The 24,076-nt window shown below is 46.0% G+C and overlaps 1 protein-coding gene across 8 annotated transcripts in view; it reads right to left on the bottom strand.

Annotated features, from left to right (window-relative positions):
• NAV2 (neuron navigator 2) overlaps window positions 1-24,076 on the bottom strand; it is a 701,871-nt gene that overhangs the window by 310,392 nt on the left and 367,403 nt on the right. The window contains exon 1 of one of the 8 annotated variants that reach the window (XM_081282535.1): window positions 10,337-10,620. The exons of the other annotated variants lie outside the window; for them this stretch is intronic. Within the exon in view, the coding sequence (XP_081138661.1) occupies window positions 10,337-10,387 (51 nt within the window). The 5' untranslated portion in view covers window positions 10,388-10,620. Of the gene's footprint in view, window positions 1-10,336; window positions 10,621-24,076 lie in introns of those variants that run through there. 8 annotated transcript variants of the gene reach the window in all.

Raw genomic sequence — 24,076 nt, 5'->3', positions numbered from 1 at the left:
CTCAGGTGCTCTTTCTCTTTGCTGAGCATCTCTACCTGGGAGTCCAGGTGACCAGACATGTTAGGTCCATCCTATGGGCCAGTTCAGGGGAGAGGAGACAGGCAACCATTCTCTGGTCTCAGTCCCATGTCAGATTCTTCACCATTTATCAGCTGTTCTGAATTTGGGGAGTTAAAAGGTACTTAGCCAGGTTAATAAAGGCCATTAGTCTTCATCCCTAGGAGAGGAGGAAGAATGAGAGCACAGCAGTTCACTTTGTGGATTCACATTCCCCTTTGTACAATTTGGACCACAGTTTAGATAAGTATTCAATAAAACTTGAAAAATGATATAAATAACCTCCAACACGGTACTGCCAAAACCAATCCATCATGTCTCATTCACCACTCTCCTCTGCTGTTCCTTCCTGACTTACTGATTTCTCTCAGTGACAGGACGATAGTCCAGGTTTCCCAGGCTAAAAGCCTCCAGAATATTCAAACTCCCCTTCGTCTTTGTTCACCACTGACAATCAGTTGGCAACCCTGCCTAGCCACCTCCAGGACAGCACTCCTGCCTACAGAGTGCCTTTCCCACACATACCTGAGCTTCCGCTCACTCGTTCTAGAAAGTCCCTCCAGAATAAGAACACTGGGAAGGAAAAGGGGCACCACCCTCCTATTTCCCAGGTCTGAGCACAGAACCTGATATCTGTAAAATATTTAAAACCTGGAGCAACTGTAAAGTCTCCATTCCAACACAGTCTTAAGCCAGGGAAATCCACAGAGGGATAGGTAGTGTGGCTATAGCTTGTATTCTTCCAAAGGTGACACTAGATATCAGAAGTAAGGATTTTCATCAGACCCCCTCATCCCTCAGCTCCCAAAGCACAGCAACACACCTCACAAGTAATAAAAGGTGAACTAACTCCATCTCCATTAAATCGAGCCCCAACATCCACCAACTCCCAGCCTGGGATACATGGTGAAATCCTGAGCAATTTGTTCAATCTGTGATAAACTAAATTCTGATTTAAAGGAACTGCTGGTTTGTTCAAGTCTCATTCTAGGCCCCCATTTTCCAAAGAAGGTAGATATAAATGTGTAGATGTGATGGGGGTGAGGGGAGGAAAAGGCAGGCAAATGACAGAAACAAGGCAGATCTCTGTATTCCTGGCCCAATTTACCTGGGCAGCCACATGACAGAAAATTTCTGACTAGGGACAGCCTAAGCAGCTACAGAACCCTGAACCACTCAACCAACATTGAATCTGGAGTAGACCTCTACTGGGCAGGAACAGAACTACAGCTAGGACCAAAAGATTTAGAACCCACGGAGAACCCAGGGAATTCCCACCAACTATTGCTTGGATCCACTCCAGTTACTTCATTAACCTTACAATAAACCTCCCTAGATTTTATGTCATTCAACTTTGCATTAAGTTGAAAAAAACAAAACAATGAGCTTATGGTTGCTGCATTGGTTGAATATTGGGTGTGTGCACGTGCTCTGTTGTTTCTGGGGGAATTAAAGAGGATGGAGGCTCCACACCTGCCCTCCCAGGGCTTATGCATTAGCAGGTGTCTACAGATTCAAGGTGAGCTGAAGCAGGGTGGTGGCATAGGAAACGGGATTCTTTATCCAAACTGCAACCTGGGAGACACAGTCAATAGGGATTAGCAGCTTAAACATCTGGGAACTATACCATGTATGGCCTTGAAACTTTGATTCACTACTTGAAAAACTCTGCTTCAATTGCACATCAGTCTCCACACCCTTATAATATGCACCACTTCTGGGAAATAAGTGAAAAGGATAATGCATCAAACTCCAGTTTCCCAACATTGTGTCATTCCTTTTTTGACCAACTTGCTGTCCAACAAGGTCTTTGAACCTCTTCCCTCCTACTTGGTATATAGTAAGTAGGCAGTCATACTTTACTAAGCAATAAGCATCTTGCAAAGGAGAAAGGGCAGGGAGTGTGTAGGAAACCATCTAAAATAAATCTATTTGTCCCCAAGTTTTTCTGGGTTAGAAATCTATTATTCAAAGAAGGGTCCCCTTAACCCAAAATATGGTTCAATCTGGAATAGCACCTACCAAGACAGGTTCTGAGATAATTTCTAAGGACTGAAAACTACCATATCCAAGCTCCCCACTGCTCCCCTCACAGCCGCCAGATACTATTTTGTGGAAAGAACATTTACTACCACACTTAACACTTAAAAAAAAAAAAGCCACCAATGCAATAAACCCAGTTTATTTAATTCTCAAACGTGAACTCATTGCTATCTCAGGAAATATCATCTTACACTTTAGATTAAATGTTATCCCCAAGTCTAGGAGGCATTCAACAGTGAGAAAGTAATATACTTTAGTTGGATTCTCCAGGCTCAAGTTTCACCAAAACAAGTTTCATACAAAGATTAGCCAAGTACCGGGTAATGGGATATGGCAGGGTTACGTCACCTGCAGCCCATTTTCAGAGAAGCATGGCTTCTCCAGGTGGAATTCTAAATGCTCTCTCTTCTCAGTCTTTATAACCTTTGTTACACCAATTTGTAGGATGGGTAATGGCAGGTGCACTGAAACAGCTTACAACCCATGAGGCCTTGGGCAGATCGCCTCAGCTCTCTAGGCTCATACGTCTTCTTCATTGTGAAGTGGGTTGTTGGGGGCTGGTTGTCATGGAACCTCTTCCTTAACTAACATTTCCAAGATTCTTAATCCTGGACTTGACTTTCCAACTCTTCCTGCAGTTTCCCCAGCCATGGAGAGTGATTCTTTTGCTCTACAAGAATGAATGAAGACTACTATTGGGCAGAGCAAGTCAATTCTTGTTCAAGCCCACCCCACAGCTACATTGCCAACCCTAACAATAATCCGCCTGTATATCCTCAGCTCCTTCCCTGGCACAGTGAGAGATCCCAAAAAGAACAATTTTTCACCTTGATCTGATGATGATGGTGGTAATGAGTTTTTACTGATTGCTTAGGAGGTGCCAGGTCCTGTACTAAGTGCTTTATTTGCATTAGTTCTCACAAACCCTTCCTTAGTAGGTATGTATAACAGGAAAGGAAACTGCGATGCCAAGAGGTTAAATGATTCATCCAGGATCAAAGAGTTAAAAGTGGCAGACCCCAATATTTTAATCTAGGTCTCTCTGACACCTTACTGCTTCTTATACTTGAAGTGACCAATTATAAATAGATCTCAGTGTGCACAAGACAGGACCAATTTACAACCTTATCCCACTGCAGTTATTAACAGCACCCCTTTCACCCTCAGGGATGATTTGGCTTGAATGATAAATTATACAGCCACCTTCTTACAATGCCTCTGTGAGGAGAGATGATGATCATTATTATATTACATAACAACCATGCCACTTCAACAATGAAGCCCTTTTGTAACCACCATGCACTAGACTAATCCCCTCCTTATCCTCCTTACTCCACTGTATCTTTCCCCTTAGCATTTATCTCCATAAAATTAATAAATATTTTGTTTATCATCTGTTTCCTCCACTAAAATACAAGTGCAACAAAAGCAGATTTTTTTTTTTTAATTTACTGGCCTATCTCTCCAAACCTAGTAGAGATTTCATAGATATTTGTTGAATGGATAAAAGCAGTGGCAGCATCAAAACAATAGCTGACATTTGTTGAGCATTCACTATGGGCTAGGTGCTGCTCTAAAAACATTATTAAATAATTCCAACAACTCCAAGTTTGGGACTATTATCATCATCATTTTACAAAGCAACTGAGGCTCAGAGAGATGAAATAACACTCTTCCAAAGTGACAGAGAGCTGGTGGCCAAGCTGTGTCCAGTGTCCATGCATCTAGCCCCAATTCCAAGTGCAATAGCAGAAGCAGAGCAAACAACAACAGTCAAGAGTTTAGGGCAGTATGACACCAAAGGTGGGCTCACATTACTGTCTATTAGGGTCACAGGAGGTGGAGAGGCCATCAGGGATTACTTAGAAGAAAGGAGACTCGATATGAACTTAGGAAGGCAGGGTAGTATTTTGACAGGTGGAAAAAGGAATGAAATCAGAAATCACTGGTTGGCCATGCTGTGGAATTAACAACTTCTATCTGAAAGCCACGCAGAGGAAGGTCTAAAACATCAGCCAAACAGTCCTGAATGCCATTGAGGGACAGGACTTTATCCACTAGTAAGCAGGGTCCCATGAAAGGTTTCTGATGGGTGATGACATGTAGTCTGTCGCGTTAGTTTTGAAACTTCCCATCAGTGACAGTGCCAGATAAATGGATGGGAGCTTCAACTGTGGAACAAGACTCATCCCTGGGCCGTCTGCAGCCAACCATCCTCTTAAGCCCAGGGCACACACTGAAACTGGTGTTTTAGTTAGCTATTTGGCCACTGTGACTAAAAGATCCAACCAGAACAACTGTAGAGGAGGAAAAGTTTATTTGATGGTTCACAGTTTCAGAGCAAAACATGGTGGATGAGTATAGCAGAGGGAAGCAGCTTACATGATAATCAGAAGGCAGACAGAAAGGTCTCCATTTGCCAAATACAAATATATACCCCAAAGCTACACCCCCAATGCCATATTGCTTCCAGCCACACCCACTTGCCTTTAATCACCACACAATTAATCCCATCAAGTGATTAGTTCACTGATTGGGTTAAGGTTCTCATAACCCGATCATTTCTCCTCTAAACCTTGTATTGTCTCACGTGGGAGTTTTCGGGGGATACCTCATATCCAAACCACAACACTGGCAAGTCCCTGTTTGAAGCATGGCACTACCCTGCCGATTTGGTTGTGCTACAGGCCCAATCATGTACCTAGTAAGCCCAAAGTTCATCTCTCACTATGACAAAGACAATACATGATACAGGTGTTCACCCCTGTCCTGCTCCACAATGTTATAACTGGATGTAGTCAGTATTTTGGTGGCAAGGACAATCCTCTCCCACCTCCCAGTCTCCCAAATATTTCCACCACACCTTCTTGTCACTCTATTTGAGCAACAGCTGTCAACTCACTCTGAACCCTTGCTCCACTACGTGTTCTCAGTGGTTAGTTGGGCTCTTTCACCACCTCTCCACCTCCCTGGCTGCAACTCTTACAGCATCAGAGTCGGCACATCTGCAACAACATCTGAATCAGAAGTTGGGAGGAGCCCTGGGCTGGTAAATGAACTGAAGGTGGCAGTCTGGTCCATATGTCTGAGACAGCTTAGAGACCCTGAAGAAAAAACATAGCCACAAGTCTTCTGCGTGGGTGGTATTATAAGAGAGAAGCCAGAAACAACACCAAATAAAAATATTTTTTTTGTATTTTGCTAGCTCCACACAAAAACAACTGCATAAGTAATGTAAGCACTGCTAGGTCACCGGGGGACCAATTATAAATCTCTATGTCTCTATTAACACAAAAGTGAAGGAAAATGTTTTACCTCAAAATGTCATCCAAAGGAAGTCATTTATTAATTTCGTGATTTTCCTTTCCTCTCCTCTGATATTCCAGTCATCATTTTCCCAGTAATTAAGCAAAGTCAAAACCTTCCTTAGAACTGAAAAGTATATCAAGACTCAGAGGGCTCCTTACCCACAGCAGAAAGTCATATGGAAATATTCCTGTATATTACAACCTGGTTTCTTGAGACAAGGATGGAATTTCTTGCCCTTGGGATTTGGGGGATTAACAGAAAATGGATATGATTTCAGTACCTGGGAGATGCAAAAATCTATGCCAGTTACAATTAGTGGAAAGTAGGAGAAAGTCTTAGAAGGCCCCAAGAGCAGAAATTAAGGATATTTTTCCAGCATGAAATGGGAATAGTCTCCAGGAAGTGTCAATGTGCTTTATCCAGAAAAGCAGAAGCTGTTAAGATGAGAATCATTCTGTAGATATAAAGAGGAGTGAGAGCTGAGGTGAGGTGATAGATGTTCTGATCAGCTTGATGGTGTAATCATTCCACAGTGTATGTATATTAACATCACCACATTGTGCACCTTTTTAACACCATAAACCATTTTTTATTTGGCCATTATCCCTCAGTAAAGCTGGAAAAAGAAAAAAAAAACATGCTTTAGAAGCATTAGTATTTTAAACACAATGCCTGGGAGCTCCGATCTGCAGTGTCTGTAGCAGCTTGGCCTTCAGGAGGGAGCAATATAGCTGCAGAGAGGCAGGCAAGGCCCTTTAACCCACTGACCTCTCTTAACCTACTTGTTAGCCTGACTACAGACAGGCCCAAAGGGTCTCTGACCAATGCCTCTGGGGTGGGGTGTCAAAGGTCAGAAGCACATTCCCTCATCATCATTATTCTCAATTATTCTTCATTCAAAGCCACTTTCTCCTTCATTTTGAGGAAGGGCCCCTAAAGTGTTTTTCAGGACTCTGAAGGGTGATGACCCAGCCAACCCTGACTTTCCTCTCCACCTGGCTCCCAGAATCTCCCAGACCAAAGAGGACAATAGGCATTTTTAGCAAGTGAAAAGAGAAAGACAGCAAGAAGCACAGGGTCTCCTGGCACACACACTCTGCCAGAGCCCAGCAGCAGCCCTGCTCCTTTGCTGGGCTCCCAGGTAACAGGGCAGAGCAGGTCAGTGCACAGCCTTAGCCATCCAAGTAGAGCTTCTATAGTCACTAGCCCTGGAAGCTGAGGCAAGTCTCCAATTCTAGGAGCTTTAATTTCCTCATCTGGATAAGAAGGATAATAATAGTTTCTAGTTCATAGTTCATGCAGAAGGTGAAATAGAATGAATCGTGTGTAAAGCTCAAAATAAAGGTTCAATACTTGTTAACTATTAATATAATTTTAGCATATTTTAAAACTTTTTCATTAGTGATAAATATACAGTCATTGCATAAAATTTGGTATATAAGGAAAAGCGTAGATAAAAGAAATTTCTGGTCATCTCCCCAGCTCCAGTTCTGCACTGTTAACCTTTGCAAATATTGCTAGTATTGCTCTTCTGTTTTTTATCTGAGCAGAGACATGCACACCCAACTGGATCTCTGTGTGTGTGTGTGTGTGTGTGTGTGTGTGTGTGTGTGTGTATGTGAATGATGGTGTGGATCAAACCCAGGACTCTGTGCATGCTAGGCAAGTGCTCTGCCTGCCACTGAGCTACATGCCTGGCCCTTTTCATTTTTTTATTTTGAGAAAAGAGTTTCATAACAAGGCTTGCCTGGAACTAGCGGTCCTTTGCCTTAGCCTGCTAAGTAGCTGGGCTTACAGGTATGCACCACTATGCCCAGCATTCTTATGATTATGATCATATTTTAATCATAAGAACAACCATTCACTTCCCATCAATTAGTTGCTGAACCCTGAGCTCAAAACCTGATGTATTGTATTTCTAATCTTCACAGTAATTCTGTGAGGTACTATGGTCCCCACTTACAGAAGAGGAAACTAAGAGGCTAAACTAAGGGATTAAGAGGCTAGACAATGGGTCCCAAGCTGCACAGCCAGTAGCTCCCGAGCAGAGCTCTGCCTGAAATTCTCTGAGTAGGATGCCCAGGCTCTGTGCACAAAGATAAGCTGTGAGGGTGGCCTCCCCCGGTGCCTTTCTCTCACCATTCTCAATTTTACCAAAAGAAGAGAACTGCAGGAGATAAGAATGTCAGAATCATCCACATCATGGTCCTTGGCTGTGCCCAAGCTTATCCTCTCTCAGTGGTGCTTCAGACCTGAGCAATCACCTCCTCTCACTTTCATCAAAGCCCCGTGACCCTGTCAGATTTGAAGTAGAATCTACCAGTTACTGCTCGCTATCCCAGATGGGCAGGTGCATTTCTGAAATTCTCCTGCAGAGATAATACAAAGACAAGTTTTGCCTCTAATTACTCTTGGCCTTTTTGCCTTATTTTTTTTTTTATCCAATTAGCTTTAAAATAAAACATGAAGCAAACCTTTAGTTCCACTACTCAACCAGAACAGTGAATTCTCAAGCTGTAGGTTAACCGACTTAATGTTTATTGAACTGCATCAGTGATAAAAGTTCAAGCACCCACCTCTGGCCCCAGGCCCCATTCTGGGGCAGTTATTCACACACAATTGACTTCCAAGATGTTCCCAGGGAGCTCCTTCCTGCTGAGGGCCACTAATGATTCAAAGGTAAGAAAGGTTTGTTTTCCCCAAGCCCATTAGGAGAACAAGCCATTCACCCAACAGTACAATGCAGCTTGGAGATGGAGACTGTGTCTCATTTACGCCTGAAGAAAATAATAATGATGACTGTTCCCATTTAATAGACATTCATGTTTCAGACTCTGAGCTGGATCCTTTTCTTAAGATTATCACATTTCATCTTTTCACAACCTGGGGAAAGGGAACTGTTAAACCCTATTTTACAGAAAAGGAAAATGGATTCAGAGATTAGTAAGTGGCAAGGCTGGAATTCACACCAAAAAGCACCTGTGAGCACTGCCTTTTAGGATGATCACAGGCTGCTTCTCTGCCAAGCCTGAGCTCTGCACAAATCATACAGCAAATAACTGGTACCTCAATCAGTCAATAATGAATGAACAAAAAGCAAACTAATGATGTATCAACCCATGATGTATTAGTGGCCCCAGGATTCTGCAGAATAGCTGAGGTCCATCCTTGAGGATATCTGAGGCTCTCTGAATGGCAAGACTCAGGCTTTTCCTGCCTGGAGTATATGGAGTGCACAATACAGTAACTGCTTCAGATTGTCTGAGCTCCTCTGGTCTGTCCTCCATCTGATGAGGAGGGGGGACTTTGGTGGACCACAACAACTACCTTGGGTGGTCCTCACAGTTCATTTGAAAAGTGAGACAGGTCTAAAGATCCAGGCAGACCCAATAAAGGCTGACCTCTGACCCATGTAGAGGAAAGCTCCCTTCATAGGCTAAAGGCAATACTGGAACAGAGGGGACATACCAACTCTATTCACAGCCACCTGCCACCAAGCTCCAGAAGTCATCCCCGAGATGCTCTATGGTTTCCTTGCCTGGCAAATAATTCTTTTTTTCTGCCCCTCTCCAAAAGCCTTTAGGTCTGGCAACCTATTCAGTTCAGACCAGGGCCCGACTTTCCTCTGCTATATATTAGAGTGGCATCTCAGGTGTAACTTGGAGAGAAATGAACTGAAACTCTGGGCTCTCCCATAGCAGTCTGGTAGGAGAAGGATTCCAGGAAAGGATTAGGGAGCTGGAATCATGACATAGTGCAGCAAAGGTGCATAGCGTCTGCTAATGTTACAGCACATTAAACGAAGTTGTAAAATAGTAGGTTAAAGTTAGACAGGCCAAACATAACACAAGAAGTATGAAAAGCAAGGTGCCATTTTTCCAACAAATAAGTTCATTATATGAAAAATGGGGCTTAGGTTGATTTAGCATGTTGGTATTCAATGAGGCTGCTGTTGTGTGTGTGTGTGTGGGGGGGTATCTTTCAAAGTCTACCCTAATGAGCATGAACTCCAATTTACTAATACCTACTCTTGATTGAGTCCTTTTTATAAGTAGGGCCCACAAATGTGATTTCTTATCCTGCCACCAGTTCTCCAAGCTGGGAATCTGTCCCACTTCAATAAAGAGGAAACTGACATTCAAGGGGGTTAACTGATTTGACCACAGCAATGACTGACTTCAATGGGGGAAATTATGGTCCCTGCCAGTTAAAACCATCTGATTTTTTTTTTTTTTAATCACAAAAGCAAAACCAGAGAAGAGCCTTCTGATCAGATTGCCTGCCTGGGATGGGGAAATAGTTCAGGCTTTTCTCAGCTCTCTCAGGAGGAAGAGACGGTTATTTTTGAAAACGGAGGAGGGAAAAAGTACCTGAAGCCTGGATGGATCTTGCAAGCTTAAAAGAGAACTAAGACGTAAATATTCACGAAGGGCTCACGTTTTGTTTTTGTTTTCCTGACAAACAAGCCAAAACCGTAATAAAGAGCAACACCCGCGTGCATCCCAAAATATCAAAACACCATGCGGGGAACCCGACTGGGGCGTGAGAGGCAGATCACGCTGACCCCGACCCACAGTAAGAGCACAGACCTACTAGCAGGAGGCAATCCCAGAGGCGCTTGCAACCCAATAGAGCCACAGGAATTCGTAGGTGGAAGGGACGAGGAGATAAGGCAGCCCGGCCCCACCCCCTTCAATCTCAATCTCAATCTCTCTCTCTCTCTCTCTCTCTCTCTCTCACACACACACACACACACACACACACACACACACACACACACCCTGAAATAAATCTTCAAAACAATAAGGGAAATACCAAGTACGGAATCAGGGGCTTTCCACCACGGAGACAATTCCTAAAGGGGCGCGGGGAGGAGTGGGGGGTAGAACAGCAGTGCCCAGGAGTGAGGTCTGCGGTCCTCCCTTACCAGTTTCATGGTGGTGTTATTCTGTTCCCAGCGCCACAGCATCACGCTCATCTTACTTCAGAGCCAGGAGGGAAGAGGGAGAGGAAGAAGGGGGGCGGGGGGAGAAGCTGAAGCACCTGCCTGCGCGCCGGCAAGGTCCGGCCGCGCGGTCCCGGGTCCCCGGTGGTCCTCTGGCCGCAGCCCCTGTGGGCATCCCCGGCACCCGGGGCGGACCGGACCTGGAGCCCCACGCCGCCCGGCTCTCGTGCCTCGGTCGCGCGCTCCCCGCCGGCCTCCTCGCCTCCGCCAAATCAAACAACTCCCCCTGTGTCCGAGCGCCCGCTCCTGGCGGCGCGGAGGCCGCTGGGGCCCGCGGACGGGGGCGGAGGGGGTCTGAGGCCGGCGGCTCTCCGCCCCCTCGCTGGCCCGCGGCAGCCCCGCGTGGCCCCCGGCGCTCAGTGGGGCGGCTCGCCACTGTCGCGGGTCGGAGGGAAGGGGGAGAGATGGTTGGGAGGTACTTAACTCTTTGGAGGAGGGCGGGGAGGCGGGACAGCCTTGGGCAGAAGGGAGGGGTAGGATCCCGAGAGGGGCTTCGGGAGCGCGGGCTATGTCTTCCTGGTCCTCCGGGTCCTCAACCCCGACACTCTGCCCTGCCGCTCCCCACCCGTGCTCAGCTCCATCGCATATTTTTTTTTCAGCACCAAACTCACCCAAGTAGTTCCACAGAGCCACTCTCGGGCCACCGCCCCCGGAACACCTGGAACTGTGGCTGTAGGATGGATGCATGCACACACACACACCCTGCGCTAGCCCACACGCCGCTGCCCCAGCAACATTTATTTCCTGCTACGTGAAGGACGGAGCTTGGGTGTTTTCAAACACACCTGGCCGCTGCCAAAGAAAGGACATCCGTGGCCCTGGCAGGAGGAGGAAAAGGACAGGAGAGGACATGGGAGGCGGCCTTGTGGCCTTTGTTTCCTCTTCAGTCTCCCCCACCTGCTGCAAGCTGTCCTGTGCCTTTCTCTGATACTTTGGGGAACTAGACACTCTCCTCCCCCCACTTTCCTGCCTAACTCTTGACCTCAGGGGTCCAGTATCCTCTAACCTGACAGCGATCCTCCATTGACCCCCCCCCCCAAAACTTTTAGTATCCTGACAAGCATCAGAATTCTTTCAGTTCTCCACAGCAAGAGGCCACTGGCCACCCAGACGGCAGTGCTTGTCTCTGATTTGGTCAACAGTGACGTTTGAGGATAGAAATCCTGGCTCTCTCTTGCTGATAAGAGCTATGAGTTGCCTTATATCGTATTCTTTTCAGTAGTAGGGGAAGTGATAAAATGGGTTCCAGTCTTTTTAAAAGTGATCTTTTAAAACATACCAATAAAATAAAAATGTTGTCATATTACATATGTCTCTCAGGATTTTATTTCCCTTCAGAGTTAAAAAATCTTCAGTTTTCTATGACCTGCTATTTGATCTCCCACCTTCTGAGCCTTGCCAACTATGCTCCAGTTTGCAACAGTGGCTCTGTTTCTTCTCAATCATAGCAAAATTCTTTCCAGCTCAGGATGTGTACCTGATAGTCCCTCTACCTGAGACACTGTTCTCCTAGGCCTACCTATGATCTAATTTTTAACATCACCTACTCATAGGACTTCTAATGCAGCAAACTTTTCCTATCTCATTACTATTTTTCTTTTTTTCCTGTGTTCTGCTCACTGTGTTAACTAAGCCAACTTTTATTCTTATTCATTTTCTGCCTTATCTAACTGGATGGCAAATTCCAACAATCTTGACCATTTTGTTGCCCCACTGGGTCCCCATGCCTGGAAGAATGGAGCTCAATGTGACTGTCCCACTGTGAGTTCATACAGCTTCATCAGCAATTAGGACTGAGCCAGGCCCAGACATCCTGCCTGAGGACCTACAAAGAAATGCATGGCCCTACAAGACTGAATGGCTACAAGGAAACCTTATATGTGCACCTCTGTCTCTGGAGATGGAAACATAGAGAGTAATTTTGCAGTCTCAAGGGAAGAGGGACATCCTGGGGGAACATATAAAGGGAGAACATGTGTCACTTGAAAAAACATTTTATATTAAAATATACTTATATATTTGGAAACCAAATCCTAAAATAACTTAGTTTTTTTCCAAAAATAAAGCTTGACAAAATCTTATTGGCTAAAAGAGCAAAACAGCTGTCTAGTGCTTTTTTTTTTTTTTTTAACTAGGGGTCCCTTTGAGCTGGGTAGGAAGATGTAGAGTTCAAAGCCTCTGAAAATGCTACAAGACTGGGTTTCTGTGTGCTCTCTGGGGAAGCATTTATAGGGTCATAGTGCTTTCAAGGATAGCTAGAAAGACACACACCTCCAGGAAGTCCCTGAATGGACAATTAGTTCTCAATCAAAATCTTTACTGGTGAAACATGGAAAGTACCATTCATGGTGCAAGGAGGAAGGAGGAGGTAGGGAGGGAGATACTGAAGGCACCTGCCCTCATTTTAATTGAAGGGAATAAAGCCTTGTTCCTCAGACCTCACACACTACAGACCATAGTGTCCCAGCTCACTTAGCGCATATTCCTTATGAAGCATTTTAATCCAGGTGGGTCCAGGAAGTTGAGAGTAAGGAAGAGTCCCATTCTGGTGTGTGATTGTACATGCGTGTAAGTGTCCCTACCATGCACACATGCAGTCCAGTAGGGAAAAAGACACTGTTGCACTTAATGCAACAGGTACTACAAACAAGTGCCACACAGTATACAGTGGTGCATAAAGGAAAAGCTATGCATGAGCCTGGGAACATGGAAGGTGACACAGAAGTGACACGGACCTGTATCTAGAAGGCTGAAGGTAGGTCCAACAAGAGGAGCAAAGCACCTTAGGAAGGTGGAATAACATGTGGCAGATTGCACAGAGGTGAAACAGTACAACAGGTGTTGTGTGATCAGAATGTAGACATCAAGTGAAAGAAATTGAAGCTCCTTTGGCAGGCTGAGCCAAACAGGTTTCTATAAAGGGAGTTCTACCTTTTATTCTTATAAAACAATTTGTCCAAGTTCTCATTTCATGAAAACCTATCTAGTAACAGTGAGAGGACAGCTTTGAAAAGGTGAAGGCTATGGGAGGAACACAGATTAGGTGGCTGCTGAAATCACAGGAGGCATGCAGTAAGAGTGTATGAAAAAGACAACTGACATCACCAGCCAGCCACTGCTGCATGCTCTAGGAAGTTCCAAAGACAAGGGCTGTGAGTTCACCCAAACAGGTGTCAGGGCACTGCAGATTTGCAGACAAAAGTGGCTCCTTGAAACCTTCTTGAGAGTTATTCACATCCAAGCTGCCTCTCTCCACACTTTTCTGTTCTTTCCACCCATCTCTGTAATCTTCCACCAGAACTTGCATGTGGGTTAGGGGGAAGAGCTCAGCCTTGCTGACCATGAGGGGTAATGCTTGTGTTGATCTCCCCTGAAATGTGGTTCCTCCTGGCTGTTGGCCTCTCTTCAGCTCATGGCTTTCTGACCCATCCCCTGGGCCTGATAATTTGATGCTGACCCTTACAGGCAGGCAGTGACTCTTCCTCACCTCAAGCTTGGGCCCTCTCCTGCGTGTGACCCCTCTTGTACTCTCATGGAAGTCACAAGGTGGGGCCCCAAATCCTGGTATTGTGGGAAGGACCCCAGAGATTGTACCTGCCTTTCACTGGCTGTGCAATGCTCCAGACCTCTCCATCCCCAGCATCCAAGAGATCTGTCCCTTGTCACTCAGTACTCACTTATCCCTGTTTCTGTCTTCCCTCCTATAAACCTCTCCAAATTTTCATCACCTGCCCAGCTGTGGTAGACACGTGACAAATATCTCCTGAATGAGAGTCAGAGTGCCTTCCTTGCTCCTTAAGGTAGAATGAAGGGGGTAGGAGATCAGGTAGAAAGCCAAGCCTGAGGCCTGGCATCCTGAAGGTGCCACTGATGCTCCCTTGGGTGACAGCTGCTCATCCAAAGGCCTGCTTTTCCTCCTCTGGAACCAATGATCTATATGCTCCCTTTTCACTGTAGATCCTGCAAGCTCAGCCCCTGTCTGATAAACTAATTTGTGTCCAGCTGTTAATAGCTTAATGTGTTTCCCAGATAAGGCACTTCAGTTTAACAGGGGTCTTCCACTCTTTCAGCCAAAGCAATGACTAATGGGGAGATGTTCAGACACAGTGGGGGCGGCCAGGGGAACTTCAGACAAAGTGGGCTCTCTAGACTGCTCCAAATGCACTATGTGGGCTGAGATGCCTTTCCACCCACACATGAGGGGGGATGTCAGCTTTTACAAGGTCTTGGAACAACAGCAGAAGGATCTGCTGCAGTGTGCCACTCCAGCAGGGAGGAGGGAATAAGCCAGATAGCTTGTTCTAGGGAATCCTTATTCCCCCTGCCCCAGATAACTGGGCTTGAAGAATAAAATACCACAGGGGAGTTTCACATCATCTGCCAAATGAGAATCCTAGCCATATTAGTGGCTAATGGTCAAAAATGGTGAAGTACACCTTTTTTCTTGAGATAATGAAGGCAACCTGTGCGCAGTCATTTTTGCAAGGGGCTTAAAGACTTAAAACCTCTCTCCCGTTCTAGGAGGGCCCAGCGATCTAGGGTGTAAATGAAGATAATAGATAAAAATTAAAATAAAAGGCTTGTGGAAGTATACAGCTGGTAGGCTTTTCAGAACCCGAATGTCAGATTGAAGAAAAGCGCTAATCCTTCCTGGACAGGAAAGAACTCTCCTGTGCAAGCCTGCTACAGAGAGGTCTGGAGCTCAGTGGGAGCTGTGTCCCCTCCACGAGGCTTGGAGGGGAGTGGGCTCCTGCTAAAAGGTCAGATGGGGATCTGCAGGGGATCCAAGGCCCTTGGAAGGTTTGAAAGTAAGATGTTTGGCTTTCAGGAGGGCAGACCACGTCACACTGACAAGCCCAGAAATGAATTGATATTGATATGAATAGAAAGGACAGCAAAGGATTTCTCTCCCTTCCCTCAACCCTTTCCTTTTTTTTTTTTTTTTCCTTTGAGATAAAATCATGTAAAGGCAACTCCCCAATGCACATACTAAATGCCACTGCCTTTTAATATGTTCCTTTATAGGGCTTAATTTATCATTTCTTGGGTCCAAAGGCTCAAACACTTTTCCTGTGCTGGTGGTGGGGGTCAAGTGGTGGGGTAATGTTTCCCAGCCCAGTGTCCTGCGGGTTGTGTTTTGGACTAGGCCACGCATGCTCACACCTCCGCGCCTTGTTCAAGCTGTTTCCTCAGCATGGAATTTCTTTCCATGTCTTTCTATGGTTCCATGCTCTATCAAATGATATCATGTTGACCTTTTAGGACTCAGAGCAAAATTAATTTTATAAATTTCTTTCAGATTTCCCCCCAACCATAACTGTTTACCCTCTCTTGCATGGTCCTCCACACCTGCTTTCTCTCTCTCCTATGTCCTATTGTCCAACGCTTCTTGTAGTTGAGGTAGGTACATTTCATTTGTTACTGTGGGGCTGAACATTGATATTATCATTACTAGATTTTAATTGCTTAGGAACAAGTACTCTGTTATTCATCATTGAACATTCAGAATAGTTGGCTAATCATTGGGATAATTCAACAGAATTAGTAAATCCAGAGTGAAAGGCCTGTAGGAGGTTTAAAGATCACCCCGTTTCATTACCTAACTTTTCATAAGAATCCAGGTCTCTTGGACAGAGCTCCATCCACTGTACCATGCAAAATATATTCAAAATAAACCCAGCTTCATGGGGAGACTGGGAGTACTGAGCCATGAGGGCAACTTGGGAAGGCCCTCAGCAAGAAGTCAGAAATTCACGATGCCCTCACTGTGTAAGAGCTTCACTGTTTGCTGGGAATCTGGAGACCTGACACTTTTAAATATCACTTGAAGGCAAGCTTTTAGGGAGCAAGGCTTACATCTTATTTCTTTCTATAGACCTCAAAGCATCACCAAATGTAGAAGTGGCTCAGGTAAAAGTAAAGTTTCAGGACACTTGAAAGATCCAGGGTTTTTTGTTGTTGTTTTGTTTTGTTTTGTTTTTACTTTTCCAAGTCAGACACATCTCTGAAGAGCAGGCATGCTTTCCCTTCGAATCTGAAAGTTACCAGGTGCCCCTGGTATTTATTTGCTCAATTCAACATCCTAAGCCCCGAGGCTCCTCCCCTAGCCCCTTCCCCCCTTCATCTCAATGAGGAAGATAAGGATTGAAGTTGTGCAATCTTAGTGTGACCTCTGACCCCTCTTGGAAAAGTCTCCATGTAGCCAGTCCTGCCTCCACCACTGGCCAGAAGCTGCACCCCCATCTCCGACCCAGGGCAGTGTCAGGGTGTGGGGGTTGTAGACATTGGGGGAAGTGGCTCCAAGATTTACTTTAGGCTTGCCTGCCCACTCAGGTGGGCCAGCAGTTTGTGTAAAGTGAAAGAAAACTGTTAAAAAAAAAAAAAAACTATAAAAACTAACCAAAACCCCTGCCACAGAACTGTGGGCACAGAAACCTGAAGTTACTGTTGAAGCATTAAAAAGCTTGCAGGTTTCCAACATTGTCTTCGGTTCTGGTTTTATATCTGAGCGATTCAGAGAACTGTTTGGAAAGGAACAGCCCTCAGACTCTCGCTGGGTTTTGGGGTTTTGTTTTGTTTTCCACGGCAGCGGTTTGGTGGGGAGAAGGCTGGTGTGGTTTTGTTGATTTTATTTTCCCTGTAGGATTGGCCCTTTCAATCTCGGCCAGATGTGGTCACCAGGGATTCAGGTTAGCGATTGAAGAGGCAGCATCTTTGCCAAGGGGCTGTGGTCTGCACTTCGTGGGAACTGTTGAGGAACTGAGTGCCTCTCTAACAGCCTGTTGCCGGAAGAGATGCAGTTGCCTTTCATGGAAAAGTTTTGTGATTGAGCAATTAACCAAATGCTTGCAGAGTGGGTTAAAAAATCTATTACCTGACCGAGGTGTGGAGGTCTTTCCCTTGGGACAAAAGTAGTGAGGAAACTGATTTCTGTTTTGTTCAGGCATCCTAATCCTCCTAGAGGTGGCTGTCTGTGTGTGTGTGTGTGTGTGTGTGTGTGTGTGTATGATGTGTGCATAGCAAGTACAGGGTGTGCTCCTTCACCCAGCCTATGACAGGGGCCTTCAACCAGCACCATCAGGGGAGAGCTGCCCTGGCACCTGCGTCTGGGCCATAGGACATGAGAAGAGGGTAAACAGGAAGAAACATAAGCCTCAGCCAAGACAATCACTTTCTATTTAGAAGGCTACAAAGGACAATCTGGGAAATCCCAGAATGAGAGCACCATTGTCTAGCAAAGAAGAACTCTGAGCACTGCTACTGACTGGCTCTTGGCTTCTATGTTAGTCCATGAAATTGCACTGCTCATAATTACTGCTGTTGGAACAGCCTCAGCAGAGGCTGAGCAGTTCTCAGCTCCTGCAGCAGAACTAGCAGAGAGCGTCCCCAGAGCCAACCTATCCTCTTTCCACAACTTCCTCCTGTTCAGGCTCCAGTTAAATGGGAACATTGGAAATTCCCTAGGACCTGTTTTTATGTTTGTCAAACACTGTCCCATCAGTTACCCTGGCAGCTATTCTCAGAAACACTCTGAACTAAGCTGGATGGTTGATGTGATCCCATTTTCCAAGGAGATCATTGAGGCCAGAGGGGTTAAGTGAGCTGTCCAAAGTTGCCTAATGAGAGGGCCAAGCTAGGCCTGAGACCTACTGGCTGCTATCCAAATGCCCTCTCCACAGGCTCTCAAAACAAGTGGACTTACACAATATTACTATTATTAACAAAGACAATGACAGCAACAATAGCTAGAACTTGCCTAAGTTTTCCATGTGCTGAATACCTTTCTGAGAGGTCTTCATGTAACATCTTATTGGATCACCATAGTAACCTTACAATATAGGTATGAAAATTACATTTTATCTGGGAGGGGGGACAGGTACAAAAAAAAAAAAAAAACCCAAACTTGCCCAAAGTCACATAACTAGGAAGAGACACAGCTTGGTTTAAAACCCCATTTGACTACAGAATCCATGTTCTTAACCTGTCTCTCTGTGTGATAACATCATAATCAAAATGTGAGCTTAAGAAAACACATAAATAATAAATAATATAAATTGTTCAACTGAAAGTGGTTTGACAAGTAAAAAGTGCTACCCTACTTGGTGTTTTGTTGTTGTTGTTATTTGTTGTGTTGTTGTTTTAATGATTGGTGCTACTACTATCAAGGTTCCATCAAATGCATCAAATTCTTTCTCAGAAAGACAGTCTTTTAATAGCCTTATGATCTAGGGCAAGTGACCACGCTCTTTGCACCTCAGCCTGACCTGTGAAATAGGCAAGGGCATATTCATCTCTCAGGGGTGTTTTGAAAACCTGATGAGATGAGAGCCTACATGTGAAGGCACCTGGAAAACTGTATGCTCCTAAAGTAGTTTCCCCAAGTTAGTTGGTGAGAAACGAAACTTACGATGCTCAGTAGCCATACACAGTGTCTTAGCTATAGGACTTCAGGGAGGCTTAATATGCCAGTGGGCATTCTGGAGCACTGAGAAGGATCTAGAAATGGAGTCCAAAAATCCCCTAGCCCACTGGGGAGGCATCCCAAGACCTCCAGCAGATGCCCAAAGCTGCAGGTAGTGCTGATAGTACTGAACCCTGTATACACTGTGTTTTTCCTATCGTTTGTAACTATGATACAGTTTATTTTATGAATTAGGCAATGTAAGAGCTTGATAACAATAAGTAATAATAAAATAAAACAATATGCTGAAACAAATCTTATTTTATTTATTTTATTCTCTCTCTCTCTCTCTCTCTCTCTCTCTCTCTGGAATTTTCCATGTCAGACAAGTTGGCTATGGGTAAGTGGCACTGTGGAAAGTGAAACTGCAGATAAGAGGAGAATAGCGTAACTTCTCAAAAAAATTTTTTTTTAATTACGGAACTCTTTGCAAATAGCAGGTGAGAGCATTTCTCAAGGTACGTACCACTCTGAGGTACCCATTTCAGGATATGTTTCTGACAAGGTGGAACCTGGTATCTGTTTACCCAGAGGCTTCCCCACTTTAGAGAAACCCTTGAAGACCATCTGGAGTCATCCCTAGATTCTCCCACTTAATTTTGAGACTGTGGCAGGAGACTTCAGCCTGCACTGACAGCATTATAACTACTAATCCAGAGACCACAGGACATGAGTATGGAGAGAAAGAGGCCATGGGGCTCCATCAGAACTGTGGCAACAGAACTTCAATGACTCCCTCTTTGTCCTGTGTCTTATACATGATCTGGTTCCTATCAGGCAGGCTCCTGGAGAGTCACACCAAAGGACAGTCACCCAGAATGTGTGGCCAGCTCCTGACACAAAGCCAAGATTTAAAGGATGATAAAGAGTACCTCCTCTTTCAGCCAGGAGCAGCAGGGTAAAGAACAACAATGAGCATGACTGGAACAGAACTTGGGCCTGTCTCTCTCTGATGAGATGCCACTATTCTTTGAAGGTGGTCCTGGGGTGTCTGAAATTCCCACCATTTCATTCTGACAATAAAAACTGCTAACGTTTATTGAGTATTTATACACATGCCCCAGATACTGTCTAAGCTCTTTATATAAATCACCATCTTCAATCCTCACAATAAACTTGTGGAAGTGGTACCATCAGCATTTTACAGTATAAGTAACGACAGCACGAAAGTGTTCAGCAAATTGCCAGTCGACAATCGTCTCACCAAGAGTGCAGCTAGAATTCCAACACAGCCTTGACTGACTCCATGGCCTGGAACCTGAGGCCAGTTGCCTTTCTGCATTTCCTTGGAATGTTCCCTGTCATTCCTGCCATTTCCACTCACAGGAGGCCAAAGAGAGCAAGACTGCCCCAGGACAGCCTTCAAATCTCGCAGGTCTCCTAGAACAGTGGTTCTCAAAGTGTGGTCGGCAATCAGCAGCATCGACATCAGCTGGGAGCTTATAATATACAAATTCTTGGGCCCCACCCTATGCCCACTGAATGAGAACCGCGTGGCTCCCAGCCCGTCGGTATTTTTATAAGCCTGACAGCTGATTCTGATGCCCACTAAAGATTGAGAACCACTGCTCCAGAGGCAAGGGCTCTGAACCCAAGTCAAGGTGTCATGATACCTGAGAGAGGTGACAGGACTAGCTCCAGAGTGAGTCACCTGTTCCTTGATCCTGCAGTATCACCAGCAACCAGCAGGGCATAGACAAGCAAGGCTGGGAAAGGGGAGAGGGAGTGGGCTCGCTGTCATTCTGGGATGGAGTAATAGCAAAATCTTGTGGTCTCAGGGAGTTCCAGAAGCTAAGGCTGGACACGGGGATGAGGGCCAGGATTTCCATGAGGAGGAAGACATGAGGTCCTGCATGGCAGGAGGGAAAGGCCAGCACAGGGAATTTGCTGTGTTTATCCCCTTTACATTCCAAGCCCTATCCCACTTACCCATCTTCCCTCCTTGCAAAACATTAGACTCCGAGCTGTGCAAGCTGGAAAGACCTGAGTTCTCCCTCCTGCCAGCGCATCCTGCTTAGAGGGCCTCTGACCTCTGCCTGAACCCCTGCAGTGATGGAGTAAGCCTGGCTGGCTGCCCCCAAGGCACTTCTTCGCCCTTCTGGATCTATTTCTATCTGCGAGATTTCTGCACATTTCTGCATATTTTTTAGTCCAGTCCCTGGCCTTTCTACTTTCACCCTCTGGAAGCCCACAGAGCTGGCCTGCCTCAGGACAGCCTTTGAATGTTTTGTGACAGTGCTCATGCTTCCTGGGTCTCCTTTTGTCCAGGAAAAAAGGCCACCATTCTTTCAATAATTGTTCTTCTACCTTTTATCACGTCCTGTTGCCATCCCAGTCCATCTTTGGGAAGGCTCCTGTGGGGTGCTCTGTGAGGGCGTGCCCAGGGCTCTAATCTGACAGATGGGGTAGCAAGGCACAAAGACACAGCTGGCCAGGAAGGACCCAATCTTCTGTGGGCTAAACTCATCAAAATCCATTTAATCCGAGGTGAGCAAACAGCACTTCACACAGGGAGAGGCAAAGAGCCCTGCCCTGTAGGGGGCACTGCAGAGAGAGAGCCCTGACTGCACAGAACATGGAAAGGACAGCCTGCCCCTGGGAGGTGGGCCCCTGCCTCTGCTTGCTCAAGGAGATGATTCCTGAGATCCACTCAGCACACTGTGAGGGAAGCCCACCCTGATAGGGAAATCCCAGCCACATTCACAGGACCCCATAACCTGTTGGAGCCTCCACTGCCTGGCCTGGCTCCCTGTTTCCCAGCATTGCTGGGTTCTCACTGTCCCGGTTGGAACCCTTTGCTCCTGGAGTCTGTAAACATCAGGCTCTCTGCACTTGGCAATCACTAAGCCTGTCTGCAGGGATGAGATAGAGATGAGTCTGTTTTCACTGGATAATTGTGGTTATCTTCCCTGAGGAAGCCCAGCTGGGAGCCTGGAGATCAGTGCTGCAGGTCCCGATGCATCTTCCCGAGACCAGACGAGACACACTGCTTGGAGTCGGGCTCTGGTCCTTCCTGGCTAGTTGTGTCTTTGTGCCTTGCTACCCCATCTGCGCATGGGACTTACAATGGTGCTTCTGTCTCGTATTTGCTGAGGACCAGGTGAGCACATGCAGGAACACTGGGCAGAGCATCTCCCACATCGTGCTCATTGAGTGTTTATTGCTCTGTTGGTGGTACTGCTTTACTCAAGTTGATTAGGGATCAAGTTATACGTGGCTAGAGCATTTTAACTTTGCAAGGACTTCCATTATTCTCTCATTTGATCCTTATAATTCAGTGAGATGATGACATCAAGATTTATAACCATGCCAGGTGTGGTGATGTACACCTGTAATCCCAGCGGCTTGGGAGGCTAAAGCAGGAGGATTGCAAGTTCAAGGTCAGCCTCAGCAATTTAGTGACACCCCATCTCAAAATAAAATTAAAGGGAATGTAGCTTACTGGTAAAGTACCCCAGAGTTAAATCCCTCGTACCCATCCTACAAGATTTACCATTCAATTGTATAGGTATAAAAATCAAAGCCCAGAAGTGTCAAGTAACTATTCCAAGGTCACAAAGCAGAATCAGGGTTACATCTCAGGTCATGTGGCCTTCTGCCTTGGGCTGTTGAGGAATAGTTTTGATGAAGTTTATCCTACATTATCATCACTCTTCCTCTCATACTGTATATTTATATAATCATATGATTGCCTTTTTACTAAAATCAAGAGCTGGACTCATGATTTAGGACCTAAAATTCTCAAATCCAGACTTACACAGCTTTCTTTCGTGTACACCCCAATTTCTTTCTTTTCTTTTCTTTTTCTTTTCTTTTTTTTTTTTTTTTTTTGGTACTGGGAATTGAGCCCAGGGGTACTTGACCATTGAGCCACGCATCCCCAGCCCTATTTTGTATTTCATTTAGAGACAGAGTCTTCCATAGACTACCCTCTCTGGCTCGCTCCAAGTGGCTTCCTACAGTGTCCCTAGGGAACTGACTTTCTTTTGCAGTAACCCAGATCCAAGTCCATTTCTGGATGCAGCAAGGCAGGGTGGGACACAGGTGGGGTGGGAGGAGGGTACACCTGGCTTCTCCAGATGTAGGCCTCTAGTTTGCCAATCTCAAGGAGCCCCAGACAGGGATTCCAGGGGTTCATGCCTGGAGTTGGGAGGCACTGTGTTCCATGATGTGGTTCCAGAACTCCCAACTTTCCCCACCATGACCCATCCAGACCTGATATGCACCATCCTTCCAACGTCTGCATTCGAGGTTCACAGCTGGCTTGGTTGTATGCTCCTGGGAAGGCCGCTCTTTATCTCCGTGCTCCTCTGGCTCCAGGAGTCGCTTTGTTGCCTCATCCAGAGACATCAACACTGCCTTCTCTCAGCACTTGTGGTCTAAGATGTTCCAATGACATCAGCTTCCTGAGAGCTGGACAGTTCCCTTCACTTCAAAGCCTGGCTCGCTCCCCGCCTCCAGCCCCTGCCTGTCCACACGTGGACTCAACCTTCCATCCTGACAGCACAGGGAGCTGGGCTCTCACAGTCCACAGGCACCTCAGCACAGCTCGGGGCCTCAATCCCATTCCTCCGGATTAGGTAGAACTCACAGCCCTGAAGACCTAAAAAGATGGCCTTCTTGTTGCAAAGGAGTGGCACCGCAGGGGCTGAGATCTCTCTGGCTCCAAGACAGAATCCTTCTCATGTTTGTTAATGTAGCCAACATGTATGTTTTGAAATGACCACTAAATGCCTGATTCTATTCTGGGTGTTGGAGAGGGAAAGCCAGGGCCCATCCTAAGGCATTGATAGTCTAGGGCCACATAACTGGCTAATACAGAAGGCCAGCCACTGAGGACACTGCTCCTAAGATGGGACAGCACTTATGAGTAGCTGCTCAGAAAGGCTGCCCAAGGAGGGCACCTGGAAGCAGAGACTTGAACAAAGGCAGGAAGCAAGCTGCATGGAGGACCTGAGGGAGCAGTGTTCCTGGCAGAGGAGACAGGAGCCCATGGCCTGTGCAGAACGGGGTCAGGATGCTCAAGGACAGCAAGGAAGTCCCTGAGCTTCTGCAGAGTGAGCAAGGTGGATGGTAAGAGGAGGGAGCTGGAGAGAAAGGAAGGGCCACCTTTTAGCAAGAAAGGCCAGCCGACTGTGGCCTGAGAAAGGTCCAGCCCTCAGCCTTGTTTGTTAGCCCATGAGCTAAGGACAGTTTTTTTC

This window comes from Spermophilus citellus (genome assembly GCF_964194105.1).
Source record: "Spermophilus citellus genome assembly, chromosome: 2".
Taxonomy (NCBI): Eukaryota; Metazoa; Chordata; class Mammalia; order Rodentia; family Sciuridae; genus Spermophilus; species Spermophilus citellus.
This window is presented reverse-complemented; position numbering and strand designations above follow the sequence as displayed.